At 42.7% G+C, this 21,252-nt stretch overlaps 1 protein-coding gene across 1 annotated transcript in view; it reads left to right on the top strand.

The window, feature by feature from the left end:
- The window catches only part of RHOF (ras homolog family member F, filopodia associated), a 201,339-nt gene that overhangs the window by 156,782 nt on the left and 23,305 nt on the right, over positions 1-21,252 (top strand). Inside the window, exon 4 of the mRNA XM_078667536.1 lies at positions 18,591-18,725. Coding sequence (XP_078523662.1) covers positions 18,591-18,725 — 135 coding nt within the window. The remainder of the gene's footprint in view (positions 1-18,590; positions 18,726-21,252) is intronic.

The following is a 21,252-nucleotide window of genomic DNA, read 5'->3' as shown; positions in this document are numbered from 1 at the left end:
TATGTCTTTGCTACCTTTCCCCGCCATTATTTTACTTCAATATGACCTTTACTTCTCCATGTTTACATCATTTATTTGTGGGTATTTATTTATGGAGTGTTTTTGTATGGCATGTACAAGGCCCAGGAGCAACATAGCTCTTTACATAGAACAAAGTTTGGTCCATGACGGATCAAATATATAAGCCTTAAAGAATACAATAGAAAATTCAAGTTTCAAATATAAAAAGAGGATCTACAATGCTGGATACAAAACTATTTACATGGATGATAAAGGTACAATCAAACAGTGAGAACCTTGTATATACTACATATGCAGGGTAGTATGTGGATAGTGTGAAGTACCGTGCACAATCCAAGATAGAAAGCTCAAAAACTATCACTAACAAATTCAAGCCTCAGGCTTCAAAGGAGAAAGCAGGGAAGAAAGTGAATATTTACCAGAAGCTGCTAAAACCCTCATATGGATGCAAGGATTGAGGTAATGATGCAAATACCAGGAGGAATGGATTTCCAGACTTTAAAGGTCAGAGTTTCCAATCGAGCAGTTGGGTAGAGCGCCTGAAAACGTCACTTTCTTGGCAACATCATTGAAGTGAACAAAGATTATGTATAGAGGTGTCTCTATGCACATCTGCCCTTAGTGGGGAGTCAGTCTCAGCAGATAAGTAGAGGAGTGATATGGTAAAGGTGGTGAGGTTCTGGGAGGAGGCGGGATACTGCATGCATGGAGGCCGTGAGTGGACCAAGAGGAATTGTACGAATGCTACGGAACATGGAAATTCCGTTTTCTAGTCTGGAAAGTACCAAGGCTTACGCTACTTCTTTGGTAAACAAAAACTTTAATTGCCCGTATGCATCTTAGCCGTTTTTGGCCATGTTACTATTTTGTTTCTAAACGTTGAGTCGGTTATCAAACATGAAGTTCATCGATTTGGAAGTTTCAATGACATTAGGAGTGTTGCTCTGTGATATCAGTGGGATGCAGCGAGTTTTGAACTTGGGTGAAGAATGATTAGTGTCAAATAAGGAGTGTATTTTCTGTATGTTACTATTTAATTTCTTTTTGTGTTGTAAATGAAGCCCCCATACCTCAGACCCCAATTGAAAAGTAATGGGATATAAAAACAAAGAGAAGTACATTTGTGGAAGTAACTTTATGGAGTAGTAAATGTGTCTAGTTAAACAGGACACACCATATTAGTACTCTGCTCCCCCAATCACTGTCAAGTTGTGGTGCCTCCCTTTCCTTTAGGTGCCTCTCTCTGTGCTTGCTTTTTCATTCAACTAATTTCAATAATTCTCATTCACTAAGAAGATTGACTTGATTGAAACTAAAGCATTTGTTTATATTACAATATAAATGTGCTAAATTATATTTGAAAGATAATACCATTTCATATACTTTTTATAAGGACATAGTAAAGAATAGCAAGACATTTACAACATTAAAAGTGACTTCTAGCTCATTTACTTCTGATCCAACCCATGACAAACATCGCTACTTGTCGGTAATCTTGACCCATAAAGTGCACATCCTGGTGTGAGCCTAAGATTTACATTTCTTCTGATTCTTCAGATCACTAGATCCTGAGTTTTCAATCATGGAACTGCCGAATGTTGTTGCCTAAGAAATATAACTGCAGTAACTTTAATCCACTTTATGCTGTTTTGTGATCTATCATGATTCCCCTGAAAACAGTTCTTAAAATGTTTGTTTCCTTATTACGGGATTATAGTAGTTAGTGCCACACTTGAACTGTGTTTTAACAATCATAATAATAGAATTCATGGGCAAGTAGTGAAATATATTTAAACTGTTGGGAAATGTTGAAAGATATGTGATACTTCAGGGCCTCTGAGAACTAAACTCTTGATCTACACTTTACTGAGCATTATGTGATTTTAAATATGTTTTATATATATATATATATTCTCAGTTTTTTACTTCCACTTGGGAGTTTTATTTTAAACAAGTGTTATGTTTCTGTGACAATGCATTCAGAAAGCTTACTTTGACCAGCATTTTATTTTTAATTAATGGTTACAAATAGTGCTGTAACAAGTGAGTAACATTTCTAAGTGACCTAGTTTAATAGATTAGTTACATTGAATTAGATATCCAGATTATTACACGAATATCCTGAAAAGGTGAGTCTTTTAATGTTTCCTAAAGCTGAGTAAAGAAGGTTGGGTTCTTAAATCAGGAGTGAGAGAGTACCATAATTATGTACATTCTGTTATTAAGGGCCTGTAACCCAGCACTGTTTTTCATTTTGTCACTGTAATGGTTTTGATAAATTTTACAAAACATTTACTCAGTCTCTCTTCAGCCCCAGAGGTTGTGCAAAGAACAACCATCACCTCTGCCTTTTTTCCAACAGATGTTGCCTTGGTTATGCTACCTAGCTGGAAATGAGCACTGTGTGATTAAGGAGAATGTTGATTGGAGGAGTAGCAAGAGTGAGCACACAACCTCTAACAGCTTATAGAGGCAGGGTAGAGTTGTGATTTCTAGGAAGAACATCTCACCTGGGTGCTCTAATTCAGGCTCGCCATACTCCTTTTCCCTGCGCTGCTATGGGCAAATTGGCGGTACACTCCAATCTTGTCTTTCCTTGTCTAATTTCTGTGCTCAGGTACGCTCAACCAGATGCTAATGCACATACGAAAACCAGTAATATCATACTCCGTTGGTAATAATTGGTTGAAAGACTTGATTGTTGGTGGATCCTGCTATGAACTGTTAAAACTATTCAAATTTGGTTATTAAAAAGGTAATTGGTTGAAAGAAGGTAGCGTTGCAGTGTGGCCTGTAAGGAAAGTGTTATGGGGTTGTGCGTGTCGACTAAAGAGGTCCTCTTATCCTCACATTAGTCTCTGCCCTTAAACGAGTAGTGGAGCGAAAAGGAGTATGGGATAGAATGAATGAGCTTTATGTTAGTAGGAGGAGTAGTAGTAACATCACTTTATTTTGGTTACAAACCTTAAAAAGCACAAGTAAGGAACCCATTAAAACAAACAATATATGATCCTATTATCTAAAAACAATTAAAATCCTTTAAAAATCATTCCATGGATCCTTAGCATTTAACAATTAATTTATAAAACATTATTGAATAAAAAATGCAACCAAACTTACAGAACATCAATATTCATCAATAAAAATTTCAAATTACATTTTTATGTGAATCGTAATAGAACAGCTTTTACGGATGATCATTGCAGGTGGAGTCCACCTTAGAGGTTCATGCCTTTCTTTTTCCGAACAAACCCAACTGCAAGCAAATAACGGTTTACACTAAATACTATGCACGGAGAAGTATCAGTTTAAGGATCATTAGTTAATCTTGGTACTTCCTAAATCCCAAATTATAGCATATGGGACGGATATCCATTACCTTCTCAAGTTTGCATGGGTTGGGAAGAAGAATGATATGTGCGCTGTGTTTTCTTTAGTGTGTAAATTACGCAATGTGCATGTTACATCAACCTAATCTCTATTATCAGTTGTCCATCTCGATATCTACTCTCCAGTTTGAAGAGTGTCATAGCGGAATTTCAAATAAAGTGATTTTGCCAGTTGGGGTTGGACTTCATCCAAAAAGGATTCAAAATGCAGAGTGGGCTTAAATAATAGAAATTGCTTAGTCAGCCTAGCCGGTCTAGAATTATGATGGAGTATGTTAGTAACGAAACCCAAAAAACCTGCTTTAGCTGCCTATTTGAATGTGCTGTCAAAGCCTGAGGGTGACTCTAAAAGGAGTCCAGACCTAATCTAACAACCCAAGACTCAACATGTCGGGTCCAAGGAAAGCTACGCAATTCATCTATTTCCAGAAGTTCTATTAAACTTTCCTTACAGCAGCTAAGTTCCCGTGTGGTCCATAGTCTCACCCAGAAAAATAGGGGTCTCAGGCCGCTAGGTGATCAGTTCTTTAAAGATCAGTGTCTTGGTATAAAGGAATGAGGGGAGTACTGGTAGGGAGGCACAAGCTTTATATTAATTTATTGTGTGTGCTCCAAAGTATGTGGGTTATGAGTGAGGATAACGAGGGAAGTGTTGTCATTGATGTTTAGTGGAATGCACTACTTGTATAGCTGCACTTATGCTTGAAGTGGAATGAAGTGGAATTAGAGACAGTGGTGGATGCGGTGGTGCCTACCATCTTTGAGAATGATTGGTCCATTTCTTGGGTGTGAATGGTCCCAGATTGTCTGGGCCCTTATTACACATAGGGGGCACTTTTCCTGTTTGTCCCATGGTGTGCCATGCTCAAACAGGGGCCGTGCGGTCTATTACAGAGAATGAGCTGCCCTCAGGGCAGCCGTGTACTCATGCTGCCCTGGGGGCTGCTTATTCATATGAAATGCAAAGCGGCTGCTTCAAAGCTGCTCCATGTTTCACTGTGCAGGTGCCAACCCGCCTGCTCTTTAAGGAGAGATTAGAGATTCCTTTGCAGGCGGGTGCATTAAGTGACTACACAGCCTGCAAAGGAATATCTGGGGTGGCCATGGGACCAACTTCCTTCCCTCCAGAGGGCTGCCATCAGGGAGCACGCTCGCAGTGCGTCACCTTTTGTGGAGAACTTTCAGTGCGTCTCCTGACATCTTCTATGCCTTTTCACCCGTCTCCATAATACAGCGTGTGTGCATACCCTCATTTGCATGGGGGCGTGGCCTCTTGAGATAGTGCTGACGTTACATGTGGGCCATCGCTATCAGTAATACGGAAGGGGTCACACAAACGTTGTCGTCCCCTTCTGTAATACCAAAGTACCCTGGGGGTGGCGCAGAGAGGGCGCACATGCCCATTGAGTCTCTGGCACACTTTCTAGTAACACAGCCTCTGATGTCTATAGTTTCCTTGTGGGTAATAGGATTTGTTTGTTGGTCGGTGTGATTCTGGATCATTTGTTTATGAAGAGCCAAGTCTTTATTTTACTCATGAATTCCAAGTAATCATAGATATTTCTAGTCTTTGGTGTTTGTCAATTTTGTGTGACTATTAGAAGGTGATGGGGCTAGGGTCCCAAACACTGCCTAAGGCCCCCCGATATATGCCACAACAGAGGCTGACTTGAATCCAGGCTCTTCAGGCCTTCCAAGAAGTACCAGCAGTGACCTTCCAAATCCACACAGCAAAGAGTGCAAGTGAAATGTCACACCGACACGGAACATTTGCTCTACTCGATCACGGGCCCTTGAAGTTCAGTTTATTTTAAGAGTAAAGCTATTACATTAACCCTCCCTGTACCTCCGCCATTCACTGTACATTAGCTCCCACACGCACGTTTACTGTTACAGACAGAAGACGAGTTTCCTTGTACATACTTAAGCATGAACACTAATGGAATAATGTATGAAATATTGTGCAAGTTTTGCAAGTAGTTGCAAGTGATCAGCACCAGCGTTCATTTTTGTGGAACAGAACTTATTTTTGGATGTACGTCGTTACAACGCATGCTTTTACAACGCATGCCTTTACGACGCAACTTTTACAACGCAAGTCGTTACAACGACTTGCGTTGGGGGCGCTGGATAGTGAATAGTTTAATTTACTATTCCAACTCCAGTCCCCGTGGATAGTAGGAAAGGTGTTGGATAGTAAATTAAAATTATTCCCTATCCTAGAGCGCCCCCCAGTGCAAGTCGTTGTAATGACTTGCGTTGTAATGGTTGCGTCGTAAAGGTACTGCGTTGTTAAAGTTGCGTTGTAAACGCTGTTCCCCCTTATTTTTCACCATTATATTTTTGACTAAGAGCAAAAATGGGAAAGTATGCAAGTTGGATTTGTAGAGCGCTGCTTGTCACCAGTGAGAGTATTCAGGTGCACGGAGGATACTCAGGCAAATGAAGGAATGCCCTCTTGGTGCTGAATGTGCGCAAGCAAGCACTATCAGTATTACATAAAGGGCCATACAAGCATTTGCTTCCCCTTCTGTAATACCAAAGTGACCTGGGGCGCACCATGCGGGCACACATGGGCACTTTCTGTATCACAGCCCCTGATGTCTGCAGTTTCCTTGCGTGTGACAGAATGTGTTCATTGGTTGGTGTGATTCCAGATCATTAAGCTAGGTGTTCATTTTACTCATGAATTCCCAGTAATCATGGATATTTCTAGACTTTGGTATTTGTCTATGTTTGGTGATATTTAGATGGTGAGGCTGGAGGCCCTCAGCTTTTCAAAACGGTTTTATGCATTTTAACACAGAGAAGCAATAATATACAGACTCTGGCACATTCAGTAATGGGAGGAGTCAGTGCTTCATTTGTGCTGGTGGATTCGGGTGGTGGGGGCAGTGAAGCTCATTTTTGGAGACAGAGTTATTTTTCATCAACATACTTTCACCAACAGAAAGAAAAAGGTAGGGAAGGGGAATGGTGGGAAAAGAGAAATATAGGAAATACAACAAAAGGGAGAGACTTAAATGAAAAAGAGCGTTGATGAAAAATAACTCTTTGTCCCCAAAAATGAGTTTCACTGCCCCAACCACTTGAATCCACCAGCACAACTTAAGCACTGACTCCTTCCATTACTGAATGTGCCAGAGTCTGTATATTATTGCCGTAAATATTTGTTTTTTTGGACATTAAACACACACTTATCTTTCCTGGGCCTCCCCAGCCCTTTCTTCATGAGTGCTCCTAAAACTACATACAATCTGTGCAAATTCAATTCATATTTTAAAATGTCATCTTGCGAATCCAAAATTCCATCCAAACCATGCTGCAATACACCCATTTTTTATTTTTTATTTCTTTATTGGTATTTTTAGTCAAGAATCTACGCGTATAGTACAGGATACAGTACGAAACATAGTCATTTAGTAAGCTGACAAACACATCCCAGTATATTGACATGAGTTAAAGTTTGGTAGCAGATCATAAAATGATATGAGGGTCCCAGCAAGGTAACAATTAAGAGGAAATATGAGAAGGATAGGACCATAATTACCGTGCCTTGTAGAGGAATAGCCAATGTTCGCATCGTAACATAGAACAAAAAAAAGCCAATAACATCATGAACTGCGTGGCTGGAGCTTCCCATAACAACTAACAGGACATGAGTGGTAGGATTATGTCACAACAGGAGGAGCAAAAACCGACAGGTGCTCCAGGGAAAGCAAGAGAGCGGGCGGAACCCCGATGTATTCCCGCCATGGGGGGGGTGGCGGGTGGCGGGCTGCCTTCAGTGCCTATAAACCATGCATGTGTGTGTGGAGTGAGTCAGTCTAGGCATCTAACTGGCCAGCACTTCACCTATAACATGAAGAAACACATTTGCTTCTGATAACAACCAAAATAGCATCCTGCAAAATGCCATTAGGCATAACAAAAGCCTTAAGATGGTGAGACTCCTTGGCCAGTACCTATTGATGGTATGCCAAGCACAAATAGAATTTGGAAACAACTTGCGCCCCTTTCACCCAATGTGGTTACCATCTCATCAGTCTTGGGCAAAGGAAATCACTGTCTTCAAGGTTCTAAGCTCTACACACATTCATAATTCCTTGTCCCTCTTGTACGCTACCACAATTATAGACAAGCATAGAGAAGATTCTGTAAGTTCAATCACCACCACTCTGCACAGTTTATTCAATAATCCATGCAACTCACTTCTCACACTCAGAGGAATACATGTTAGTTTGTGCTTCACTGGTACAGTGCCCTCCTTCACCCTAATAACATTTTCAAACCCTTTTAGCATCCTAAATCATCCTTGAAAACTTCCAAAGAGTGTCCCTATACATTTTCCAAATCAAATGTAATGCTCTTCACATCTTCTGTCCACAAAACATGCTGTCTGCAACCTGTTTTCAGTACTATACCTAAATAAACTTGATGAAGCCATTCTAAAATATCAGAATCCATCCTGAGCCATACAATTTGCCTTGTACTACTCAACGCCACAGTTGTTTCAAAATAACCTATCAAATCAATTTTGGATCCGTTATACCCCCAGGATTTATTTCAAGGGGAATAAAGTGATGGTTAAGATCCTTCTCCTCTACTTTACTTCTAGAGATGATAGTGATCTTAGATCTGGAAACAGTTAAGAGGGGTACAACCATCACTCCCACATCAAAATTCTCCACCTTTGTCATAGGCACATTTTCTCATTCACTTTCATGCACCAAATTACTCATTGCTTGCAAAACATTTATCATTTAACCCTTCTACAACAGTGCTGACTTCATCATTCCTGTGCAATGTCTTACAAACCCTGACAAAATTGCCAGTCACACCACACTTCATACACCCGTTTGCCAAGACAAGGCATTGTTTGAAAGTAGCAAGATGGAACTGTGAACCACATCTGAAACAACTTCCCTCTCACCGTAATTTCTAATTTTCTTCAATGTTTTGTGATCTCTCTGGCTGCTTTTAACTGCATACATCATCTCACAAACACCCTTATTCAGCTCTTTAGCAGAGTCTTTTGAATCATCTTGGTGGAAAATACTCTCTATGAAGCAACACACACATTAACCATTTATCTTTCTCGTTCTCTAAAAGCAAAATATGTCTTTCACCAGCTACATTTTGTGGCTTACAGAAATTTCTCTCAAACCTTTTAATCGGGTCCTGATACTCATCCAATTCTTCATCTTCATTCTTAGGCACAAAGGCAGGTAGGAGTTTGAAAAGTTTTCAGCCTTCCAAGCTCAAAGAATGCTCAAGTAACAAACCTTTCCTGTCAACCTTGAACCTGAAACGAGCAATACAACCCGGATATGTGCTGAAAGCTCTGAACCGCTCCTTCCATATAATTGGAGGTTCACCAGGTAACTGCAAAAATGGCAGTGGAGGATTGATGGAATGGGATTGTAAAAAAGAATGTTATTACATTGGGAAATCTTGCACAAAATAACACAAAAATGTATTTCGAAGAGAGAAAATGCCCTACAGTACCAGGGATGATAGGCTAAAAGTACTTAGAAAAATGTGTTCAGGGTAGGTTCCAAATGTAACAAATGTAGGGAATTTAGCTGGTTGACAATGTACAAAACTGTACAAAGTGACACAGCTAGTATTCTCCCAGTGTCCTTGTGCAGTAACTCTGAAGAAGTCCATTCAGGAAATGGGGTTAGCTCCCATGCACAAGCGATGAAATCAGTGCTCTCATGAAAGAAGCCCTTTTTCACTTGCCACATCTGCGTCTTACAGCAGAAAATGGAGCTGCCTGCTCCAATTTGCAGTGAGCATTGGAAGAAAAAAAGTAACAAGGCTAAAGGAGAGAGACAAACAAAATAGACACGCCAAGCCATCGAAAAATAAACAAGCAAATGAGAGTGACAATAAAGCTGACCAATGGTACCCAATGGGCAGACTTTAAGCCCAGTATAAGATACCAATAGGCTGACAGTAGACTTTTGCAACCAGACAGCTTGCGATGTCAAGTAGGTTTGACCTAACGATATGTGCCCTGGTGTTTGATGGATAGTCAGTATGAAGGATAACGCCTGGAGGCACTTTGTCTCTTACATTGTTATGTCATCTTCCCTTGTTTATGCTGATGTATCTTGTTTACGCAATGGAAGAGGGGCAGCCTGGTACGTAGGTTACCTCAAGGTCTGTTTTTTCTCTGCTGTGCTGTCCAGCAATGGAAGGTGGGCCGCGGACGGACTAGGGTTGCACACAGATTATTTGAACTTTACTTCCAGAGCCACATGGGCATCTTTCAAACTGGAAGATTGAAATGGCCAAATTTTAGCCCATCTCACACCTGGGAGTGAGAGGGAGATGAGATGAGTGACATGCCTGAGAAGGAAGTCAGGTGAAGGCAGAGACAGGTAGTAAGAAGATAGAGGTGGGAGTCTATGGTGAAGTGAGAAACTGTGAGGAGAGACAGGTGGATGTTTGATGAGAGAAGGGAGATAGGAGTCTCTGAAGAGAAGAGAGAGATGGAAGTCTGAGGAAATGAGAAAGATGGGAGTCTCTGATGAGGAGAGAGAGGACGAGGAGAAAGGTGGGAGTCTGATGAGAAGGAGAGTTGGGGGTCTTGCTGAGAAGAGAGAAGCGTAAGTCTGTGAAAGAGAGGCAAGAGTTTCTGACATGAGGAGAGGCAAGGAGTGAGTGAAATGACAGGCAGATTTAGATATGTGAAATTCCTGAGAAGGGAGTGCGAATATAGCAGCAGAAACAAGAGGTGGGACTCTCCCCTACTACGAGAGAGAGGATAGTTTGGAATCTCTAATGAGAACCAAGGTAAGGAAGTGAATAATGAGAAAAGTAGAGCCAGAGATCAGACATTCCTGGAACGAAAGTGAGGTAAGAGCAAGAATAGAGAAGCCCGGGTCTCTGACAAGGAAGTGAGTAGATGGTAGAGAGAGAAGTGAAAGAAAAATGGGGAAGAGAGAGAGCAGGGTGAGATAGGTGACATTCCTGAAAAGATGTGTCTTAAAGAGAAGTAGCAAACACTAGCAGATGATGGACGGAGTGCTGAAACTTTTCAGATACTCACCCCAGTCACAGATCTGGGTTGAATCCATGTTCATTCTTTAGCTCACTTCGCCACCTTAGTTCAGATCCAGCCATATCCAAATCAGTCTTGACCTTGGTCCTCATGGGAACAGTCCAGCCCGAAATGCCAAGCCAAGTCTTCCCTGGACCAGAAACAAGGATCCTGGGACCGGCTTTGGGGTAACACCCCTCATCAGCCAGGCTAGTTTGAATCCAATGGTAAAGTGAGCAAGGAACTCACATCTGGGAATACCCTGCCAACTTAGGGCGAACAAAGCAAACACAAGGAGATGATGGACAGGGCGTTGAAACTTTTCAGACACTCACCCCAGTCACAGATCTGGGTTGAATCCATCCTAGTTCTTTAGCTCACTGCACCACCCCAGTTCAGACCCAGCCATATGCAAATCTGTCTTGGCCTTATTTAGAGTTTGGTGGACCGGATACCTGTCACAAAACTGGTGAATATCCCATATTCTGTATTACAAGTGCATTATAGCTTACGGCACTTCTAATACGGCCAGAGCAAGCCTTTGCTTAGATGGTGCTCCGGGCGAAACCAAATTTGGTGCTCTACTTTTATCCTATGTTAACCCCCAAGTCCATCACCCCTAGACCTTAAACTTACACTCTTTTTAGCTTTACATGTAAACAGCAGTTACTATTCTGCAACTTAATAGTGATGCTCCTGGTACCATTATATGTGGCTTTATTGGTGTAAATGAGCAAAACTTGGTCTTTCTGACATCATTATACCTTGTATCCCCTCCTCCCTCTCACATCAAACACTTATGCCAAACTTTAGCTCTTTTTGGGGAACTCCAAACTGCAGGTGACAGGCCAGGGCAGGGGACAGGGGTGTGATGGAGAAAGAAGGAGGAAGAACACACAGATTTATCGACAGCTTGAAAGATTGACCAGACGCCTGCAGTCTGAAGTATAAAATAAATCTTTACCCAGCACACCCATTCCTAAACCCAGCCCTGAATATGGTGCATGAAATAGCAGCATCACCCACAAGCTCCGAGGCAACCCTGTGGAAAGTACCAGTAGTACATTAAGATGGCTGTAGGCAGCCTTCTCAGGGTACAACCACAAAGAGGCTCCAGGTTGTAACAAAAGGCCTTAAATATAGCAGTTGCTAGGAGCACCAAAACTGTAAAATGTAAAGGGCATAAGTACAAGCCCCTTGCGCTACCAGAGCATCACTTTTTTATGCTCCTGTGGTGCACAATGCAGGCCTATAACTACAAGGCCACACAAAGCCACCCTGCATGGCTTTTCATGGCCTTGTAGAGGAGGTTAAAGGCCACGCAGCACAAGTCACTGCGTTGCCTTACATTGCGGCAGGCAGGTGTGCCATGGGTGTTGCTGTGGGTGTTCCCAAGCAATACCCATGGATTTTGATGCCGCCCCAGATTTACAACACAGCATGAACCTTAGGCAGCTCCAAAACCATACGCTTCCCTAAAGGACAAGGGATTCTTTGGGTATTAACTGATCAATGGACATTTTTTAAAGAGTAACTAATAGACAGCTATTTTGTCCAGAGTAACAGATGGATAGATAGTAAGGATTAGGCAGGCATTTTGTGCAGAGCAAGCCATTGACAGTCATTCTTTGTAGAGTAATATATTAGGGAGGCGCTGTTTGTAGAGTAACTGAGAGATAGGCATTCTAGGCAGAGTGACTGATAGAAAGGCATTCTGTGAAGAGTAACTGGTGGGACTGAAGCACTCTGAAAGGAAAGGCATTCTGTGCAGAGTGACGTGTGACAGTCATTAAGACCAGAGTGCTGACGGACAGGCTTGATGTACATCGTGACAGACATTCTATGTATGGAGTAACAGGCATTACCAAATATCTATGGATATCTTTGCAGCTGATAACCTGACTGGCCATTTAAACCATATTTTAGTAATTTCTTTGCATCCAGGCAAGCACCACCTCAGATACCTCAGTTCGAGATACTCTGATTTAGGAGTATATTTAGGGTTTGGTGAACAGGATACCCCACCACAAATATGGCAGAGTCGCCCATCCACCAAACAGACGGTTCGCCCACTCTATTTAGAGTCGGGCAAAGTGTCATGTTTTTGCTGGTGGAACCCGTTGCGGCACCACTGGTGGAAACCTTAGACCAATGGCCAGAGGGTCTTTGCCTTGTTGACGCCAAACGTTCTGACATACCTTTTTTTTGTTCAAGACCCCAAGTGAAAGCCTGGCAGCCCAGAAGCAAATCACCCCAAGAGCCCTGGGCGAAAGATTCCAGAGTAGCACGGCGTTCGTGTTTTGTTTTTTAAAATAAAAATGTTTGCTGAGCGGCTACATGAAAGGTGACGGGTACTGAGCAAACGTACAATGTTTTCAGAAGAGCCGCAATGACAGCAGCTCCTCTGAAGGCACACAGAACTCTGCCAGGCAGGGTGAGATCTGTAAATATGCAGGCGGTAATCCACCAGGGTGAAGGAACATAGGACTTCTGTTCTGACCCCATTGGGGATGGAGGGCCACCAACAAAAATTGCAAGCTGCATCACAAAATTATATAGTTTACCATGTTTGCTTACAGATGTGAGACAATATTCCGACAGGGATATACTTAGAATCATTCCTGATTGACACACTCCTGCCTCTTATAAAGGAGCAATGTAGGTGCCTGGGCAATGAGCCTTGGGAGCATTCACTGCTCAAGGCTTCCAGGCAACATTCAAAGATGGCCCCTCTAGTGTTTTTTTGTTGAAAACCCCTCAGGCACCCTTCTAGAAGACAAGGACAGCTTGTCAATTAGGACATTCAGGTGATGTTCCTCTTCTTTGTTTTCCCTATCACTGTGCAAGGGTCTGCTCACTGCCTCTGTAGAGCTGCTCCAGACTGGGAATAAAACAACAGGTTTGATGGGCTGGCAGTCCATGTTCAGCCTATTAGGTATGCAAGGTTTGTGATGTCCACATCACTGAAGTAAAATGCTCAGAGAAAGGGTCTAAAATCAAGGACTGCAGCTCCTAGTAACATCACTGTGCATGTGTCACAGAGTAGGTAAGAAAAACAAGCTTTGTGGCATGCTGTGGATGTCTGTGTGTTTGCATGTGTGACTGTCTGTGTGTGTGCAGAACCTTATGTCTGTAGGGGAGTGTGATACGCCCACTTTCCACTCCTTATGTATTGCTGACCATGGCATGATATTGGCAATTCATGGCCTACTGTAGTCACCCATGGCATAATGGTGCCTACACCTCGCATAGTGCAGGCCCTGACATAGTGGGTTTACTTTCTGCCATAGTGTGGGTTCCATGTCATGGTGGTAATATTTACGCCTAATACTGTTTGCCAAGCCACTACGGTCCTCCCCTTACTGGATAATGGTCTAACGTATGCCCACGCTACTTTCTTGAAACTCTTTCTTTCACCCTAAACTGAGAGGTGAAATATAGATAATTACGAGCATTCATTTTTTTTTTATTGGAGGTGGCAATTAGATCCAACATTGGATCCAGCCGTACCCTCGACTTCCTTTTGGGTTGTATTTATCACATACTCCTCCTAAATACAAAGGGGGCTCCTGAGGTCAAACCCTTTGATTTGAAAAGGACAAACGGGGCCAAAACATTTTCAAGTCTTAAAAAAGTCGTCAACGCGACAAAACATGTGTCGGCTGTGTGCGTCATCTATCAACCTACGTGTCAACAGACCTTTGGGCTACTAATTTTGTCTACATAAGGACTTTTTTGAATTTATGCTATTTTGGAGTGTTTTACAAATTAAAATTGGATCTGTAACAGTGACGGACCAAAATCACTCTATTGTTGTGCTCTGAATTGTAAAATAGTTTTGTGTATATGTGGAAATCTTTCCATATATTAATGCACACTACTGGGATGGCATAGTGTCTATTCATTTGAGCACACTATACTTATTTCTACATTACATTTACCTAATTAAGAAAGATGCTGACTGCCTGTTATTACCACTGCTATCTTTTCTCTTATGTGATGGTGGTACCTACCACTGGAATAGTGCTGGCCATGGCATAATGTCAGTGATTCTTGGCATATTCTGGGCATCTGCAGCATATTGGTGCTCTGTTCTAGGATAATGATTGCCCCGACTGACATAATGGTGTTAATTCTTGGCACAATGTGGGTATCTATCTATCCATGTGTGGAAGTAGCACATGTGAATACACAATGAAAATGACAATCTCAGTGATATTTGAATAGCAAATATGCATCAACTTTACATAAAATGTAAAGCTAGAATTGCTGGACAACCTAATTCTTTTCACAAATAAACCTTCTGTTTTGGGGAACTGTATTCCTTCAAAAGCTAATTTTCAATACAAATGTGTGAATTTTCATACAGGAAAAAGCTAATAGTGGGGTACAAAACAAATGTATTTCCAAATGCTTTTATTTAAAGCTGGTATTTGAATTCTAATTACTAAAGCTTTCTGAGACCCTAGAATGACTGATTGCTGTGACATGTCTGCCATCTGAATCTGTAATTCTTAGTAACCTGATCAATAGCACTGCTGTATGAGTCTGTAAAATCTGTAGCTCTTCTGTCTATGGCCAAAGATTGAGAAACTTGTGACATTTACTCTATTTTTCTACCCCGCTCCTTCCAAGGAGATTATTAGTCATGGATCATTAAGGCAGCAGTAGAACACATGTTAAATCCGCCTGCCACTAGCACTATCAATTTGTCGTAGAATATGGCCAGGTAGACAGATTTTGAAGAAATGTTGCGAATAAAGGCTTGATTTAGATTTAACAGAAATTACCCAATTTCAGGGGATAATGGTACCTCCGACCACCAATCCATTCGCAGAATTTCCTCTTGACATCCAAGGATTTCCTATTACCACCCAACTTCATATCAGGCTTTAAATACCATATACGGGTATTTTATGTTACATTTTGTGCTACAGGTGTTTGCATAGTGCTGTATGGCTATTAGTTTGGCCTCGTCATTGTGTCATAGTTTGTGCACCTTCGTGCATTTTTATCGAGGATTCCGGCACAGACCAGATTCTAATTCCCAAATCAATAAATCAGGGTATTTGTAAAGCGCGCTACATACCCGTGAGGGACTCAAGGCGCTGAGGGGAGGGGGTGGGGGAGTGCCGCTACTGCTCGAAGAGCCAGGTCTTGAGGAGTCTTCTGAAGGCGAGTAGGTCTTGGGTCTGGCGTAGGTGGGTTGGGAGGGTGTTTCAGGTTTTGGCGGTTGAGGTAAGAGAAGGATCTGCCGCCGGCGGTCGTACGTTGGATGCTTGGGACATCTTCGAGGGCGAGGCTGGCGGAGCGGAGCTGGTGGGTGGGGGTGTAGAAGCTGAGTCTGCTGTTCAGGTAGGCTGGCCCGGCATTGTGGAGTGCTTTGTGTGCGTGGGTGAGGAGCTTGAAGATGATCCTCTTGTCGATGGGGAGCCAGTGCAGGTCTCTCAGGAGGGGGGTAATGTGGCTGCGGCGGGGGGCATTGACGATCAGTCGGGCGGAGACGATTTGGATGCGTTGTAGCCGCCGTTGGTGTTTGGCTGGGATTCCTGCGTAGAGTGCGTTGCCGTAGTCCAGTCTGCTACTGACGAGGGCCTGTGTCACTGTTCTTCTTGTTTCGGTCAGGATCCATTTGTAGATCCGGCAGAGCAAGTGTAGGGTGTTGTAGCAGGAGGAGGAGACGGCGTTGACTTGCTTGGACATGGAGAGGGAGGAGTCGAGGATGAATCCTAGGTTGCGTGCGTGGCCGGTTGGTGTCGGTGCTGTCCCTAGAGCGGTCGGCCACCAGGAGTCGTCCGCGGTTGAGGGGGTGGGTCCGAGGATGAGGACCTTCGTTTTGTCCGAATTCAGTTTCAGACGGCTGCTCCTCATCCAGTCGGCGATGGCCAATTCAGTTGAATCAGTAATTTTTGAGTGGTTAGTGTGTTGTGTTGGAGATTGCAACGCTTTATTATTACTTTTCATCCTGTTGCGAGCTCAGTGATACCCAACACCTAAGGAAACAGCATACCGTTCCTATCTTCTCCTACTTAATTATATGAATTAATTTAGGGACAAGCAGCCGGGTGTTCAGCTCCCCCTGATTACAGATAACTGTGATTTCAACTCATTTCAACTCATTTTGCTAAAAAACAAAGGGACAGATTTACTAACATTTGACACAACGCAGGAAGACAACTTGCTGTGCTGAGGCAAATGGAAAGAGAAGGAATGGGCCACATTTACTAACATATGGCGTATTCCTGTTCTCTCTGTGCGCTGGTGAATTGATTGCTGCCTAGCGCCAACGCAGGCGCCCTAGCACTTCGGAGCAAGGATGCCTGCGTTAGGCAGGATTGTTTTGTGTGCAGGAAGTCACACCTTCGTACAAAAAAATAGTGTCAAAGGCTTTTTCCTCTTTTTTCATATGTGCTGCAGAATGCAGCACAAAGAGGAAATAGTATATTTCTCCTTGTTACGCCTCTATTGCGATGACTTAGCATTTTCACGCATTCTCAGGTTTACTACCCATAGGGAAATGCATGGGAACACCCACACTCCACTCATGGAGCACCTTCCCACAGCAAAATAATGCAAGGTAGTAATTTAAGCTGCCTTGCATTACTCTGGATTTACTAAGCCACGCAGAGCCATGGAAGGATGTTTTGCGTGCCTTAGTAAATATCACTTAAGCCTTTGCGTTGCCTTGCATTGCTTTGCATGATGCCATGACAATTCAAGGGCTAAATAAAGCTGGGCCTTATTCTAGTGGTATCTCTGATTATATATATATATATATATATATATATATATATATTGAACAACTGTTCAATAAAAAGAAGAAAATAAATAAATATATATATATATATATTTTCTTCTTTTTATTGAACAGTTGTGATAGTACAGTGAAAAGCCCGTGCAATATATTTGATGCTTACACAGATGTTTACCTGTGCGAGTGATGTGACAAGAATCAACTTACATGGCTAAAAAGATGGCAGATATGTAGTGGTAAAATTTGAGCAGATTAAGAAAATAGAAACTGACGACATCCAACCAGCCCATGGATCATAGTTCAGGATTTGCAAATTTCTCTAGTCTGACTTTTTCAACTGTGTAATTTAGCTTTTTTCAAATTATGTACTAATAATCCTTGAAGTCAGGTAAAGCTGCATTTTGCAACATTTGCATGATGGGATGTTGTGCCATTAAATAATCACAAAGTTCTCACAGTTTCAATTTTCCCATAGGGAAATAGTTCTTTACTAGCTAACTGCATAGTATTGTACCTGGATACCCAGAGCTTATGCATTTTTTCTGTTATTAATCAGACCAATGGTGGTCATGACACCCTTCAGCTGAAGCTTGCAATGTTAGAATTAGCCACATTATAGGTCAATACATAATTGGAAAGTTGCTGCTGCAGACCCTCCTACTGTGTTTTCTTCCGATCCGATCCTATTCTTTTCATACGTTTAATTTTTTTTTTGTTTGTCTGCCGCCCTTTTTTCCTGTTCTATCATGTGTTTTCAGTGAAGAATAACAGAATCAGAGCGGGAAAATAGAGGTGGTTCTTCAGTTTTCGGAGGTGGGTCCTGACCTGGAAACTAAGTCAGGATAGGTGCCGAGGTTCACATCCAAGGTGCAGCCCAACTCCTTTACCACTCTCTCTCTCCCTGTGTGTTTTTTTTCAACTCTCTCTTTTTTCTTTTTTTTATTACCGGGTATTGCTGCACTTCCCTTCGCCTTTCTTAATTAATAAGGGATACAAGCTGCATCACAAAATTATATAGTTTACTATGTTTGCTTACAGGTGTGAGACAATATTCCAACAGGGATATACTTAGAAACATTCCGGATTGACACACTCCTGCCTCTGCTAAAGGAGCAATGTAGGAACCTGGGCAATGAGCCTTGGGAGCGTTCACTGCTCAAGGCTTCCAGGCAATATTGAAAGTGGCATAAAACACCACACAGGCAACCAACATAGTATGATGTCAAGATGTGTATGGCAATTTCAACATTTGCGTAGCCTCAACAGAAAATGTTTGTGATTTTTGTCATACGATAATATTTCGAAATATTTAACTAAATGTTACCTGTCGGAAAGTTCATTAATGCATTCATGTACTTTAATCTACTTGCAACAGTGGTATCCAGAGGTGAATCACTTCTGTCGCGGAATCCCCATCATTCTGATTGGCTGTAAGACAGATCTTCGAAAGGACAAGGAACGCTTGCGGAAACTCAAGGCCTCTCAACAAGAACCAATCACATATAACCAGGTAAAAATGCAAAGTGTTTTGGCAGATTCTCCTGTAAAAGAGCATGCTGACCTTCTCTGGATACTAGCTCTTAGCTAAGTCCAAGGACAGTGAAAGGTATCAGGCCTTCAAAAGACCAGATTTCCAGTCTTGGTTTAATGAAGATGTCCTGTGTTGTTTCTGAAGAGGTTGTGATCTGATCTCCCCACCAGCAAACACCCAGGATGTGGAAGTCGGAGACACTCTTTTTTGCTGCTTATTATGTCATAGTAGTTTATTTAGACACAAGTACATTAAACAACTTCACAATTTTTAAAACTGACCATAACATAATGTAAGTGATCCACACTATACAAAGCCCATAGTACAATAAATCACAAAAAACTAAATATAGTCCATTTTTTTAACCACTATCATATAATAGCCGATAGCAGTGCTTCATCTAAAAATTAAATCTGTGCCATCATTAATTTTTTGTATTATTTTTTTGGGGCATTTAAGTCAAAGTAGAACAGTGGCACAACAGCAAACAGGAGGGAAAAGGAGAGTTGGGAAGGGGTAGGTAGGTTAAGAGGGGGGAGTATTTTAGCACAGTAGATTACATCAGATACAGCATAATGTCCCCAGTTGCAACGCCCCAAGAGGGGCATGTATCAAGTTGACAGACAGTACAGTAGAAGTACATACAACGACAAAATACACAATTCAGAGGAGACCAAGTTGCTAATTAAATAAATATGAAACATTAGGAGTCACCAGTGGTAGTATTGGTCCTAAAGTGAGTGAGTGACCGGATAGGGCTCATCTCAGAGTGTGTTACAATAGGTGAGGGTGGGGTGGAGGCTCTCTGGTGCATGTAAGCCATGAAGGGACATGAGCATAGGGGCATCAATTCCCAGAAGTATGAAAGCTGCTCCTGGTAGTATGTGACATCCTGTAACCAAGCTTTGATCCTAGGAGCAGGTCGGTGGCCCCAGTTAATGGCCATGCTCTGTTTAGCAAGAAGGAGGAACACTGTGGTGAGCCGGCATATACTTGTTTGGATGTCCTTGACTTATCCCAGGAGGCTCGCCATTGGGCGACAGGGGGGTAGAATGACCAGTGACGGTGAGAATGATGGAGAAGACTTAATTTCAACCTTGGGGCAGTGCCAGGCGAGGTGTATGAAGGAGGCCAGTGTTAACGAGCCCCTGAGGCAGCGGGGTCCGCGACCAATCCCATTCACAAGAGCTGCAATGGGGTACAATACAAGCGATGAAGAAATTTAAAATGTATCACTCTCAATCTGTAGTTGGGGGAGGGTGCTTCCATCTGTGTACAGCAAAAGGACCATTGCATGTCTGTAATTAGGGGCCCCGTGTCCACCTTTCATGCAGCATGTGCCTTAGGGAATGCGATGGTTGCAGAACATTGCATAATGGTGTATAAGCGAGTGATTAATTTGCGTGGTGTAGGATTAGTGAGCATGTGCGCCAGAGATTTAAGTGGGCGGAGCCGGGAATGTGTAATACAGTGAACGGCAGGTCACACGGATTTGATAATAGACAAGTGTGTCCAGCACAGTTGCGGGAGTGGGATCTGAGCTCGCACGCGGTGGTATAAAGGCATCCACCATGTAAAGGTCTGAAAAGGTTATGAGGCCACGACCACGTGCGCGCGTCCTGGTGCCCATTTCCTGCAGTGGTGGTAGCAGAGGGTTCTGACCAAAGGGTATAGAGAGGGCATAGTGGCAGGAAAGTTCTGCGCAGGATCGCAGTCTATCCCAGGACCAGTGCACGCATTACACCGTGTCGATCCTTGCCCTCGGACACTTACAAGGGAGATACAGAGCAGTGGAGAGGGGCCATTGCAGTGCAAAGGTCACTTTCAATGGCAATGTGAGGCTGGAAGGGTGTTGGATATAACCAGTAGTGTAAGTATTGCGCCTGAGCACAGAATGCGTAAAGTGACATGTCCGGGATGCCCAGACCACCCTGAGCAAGCGGCAAGGTAAGAATCTCCCAGGAAATACAGAGCTGTTTACCAGCCCAGATCAGAACTATGAGATTTGATCTGTGATGCCGTAGAAACTTCAGTAGAACAATCATTTTCGTGATTGCAATTCGACTCGACAGCGGTAACCGGGCCAGATGGGCATTCTGTCCTCCAACCACAAGACAGCGCAGCCATATTTATCTCTCCAGAGCACATTGGGATCTCTGCTCAGCCAAATGCCCAGGTACTGTAATGGATCAGATGCCCACCACATTGGTTACTCTGTGGCGAATGGGTAGGTGCTGTCAGTTAGGGGAAGTAGTATTGATTTGGACCAGTTTACCTGAATTCCAGAAAAACTTCCAAATCTTATGACCTCTCGGGTCACCAGTGTGAGATTATTATGGGGTCTACTGATGTATAGCATGAAGTCATTGGCATACTTTGAGACAATTAGTCCTCTGGTGGTGAAGCCAAGGCCACTATGTGCATTGTGTTGCTGAAGGCTCGCTGACAGGGGCTCCAAGGCCATGGCAAACAAGAGGGGCAACAGTGGACACCCCAGGCGTGTACC

The sequence above is a fragment of the Lissotriton helveticus genome, chromosome 11 (genome assembly GCF_964261635.1).
Source record: "Lissotriton helveticus chromosome 11, aLisHel1.1, whole genome shotgun sequence".
NCBI lineage: Eukaryota > Metazoa > Chordata > Amphibia > Caudata > Salamandridae > Lissotriton > Lissotriton helveticus.
This window is presented reverse-complemented; position numbering and strand designations above follow the sequence as displayed.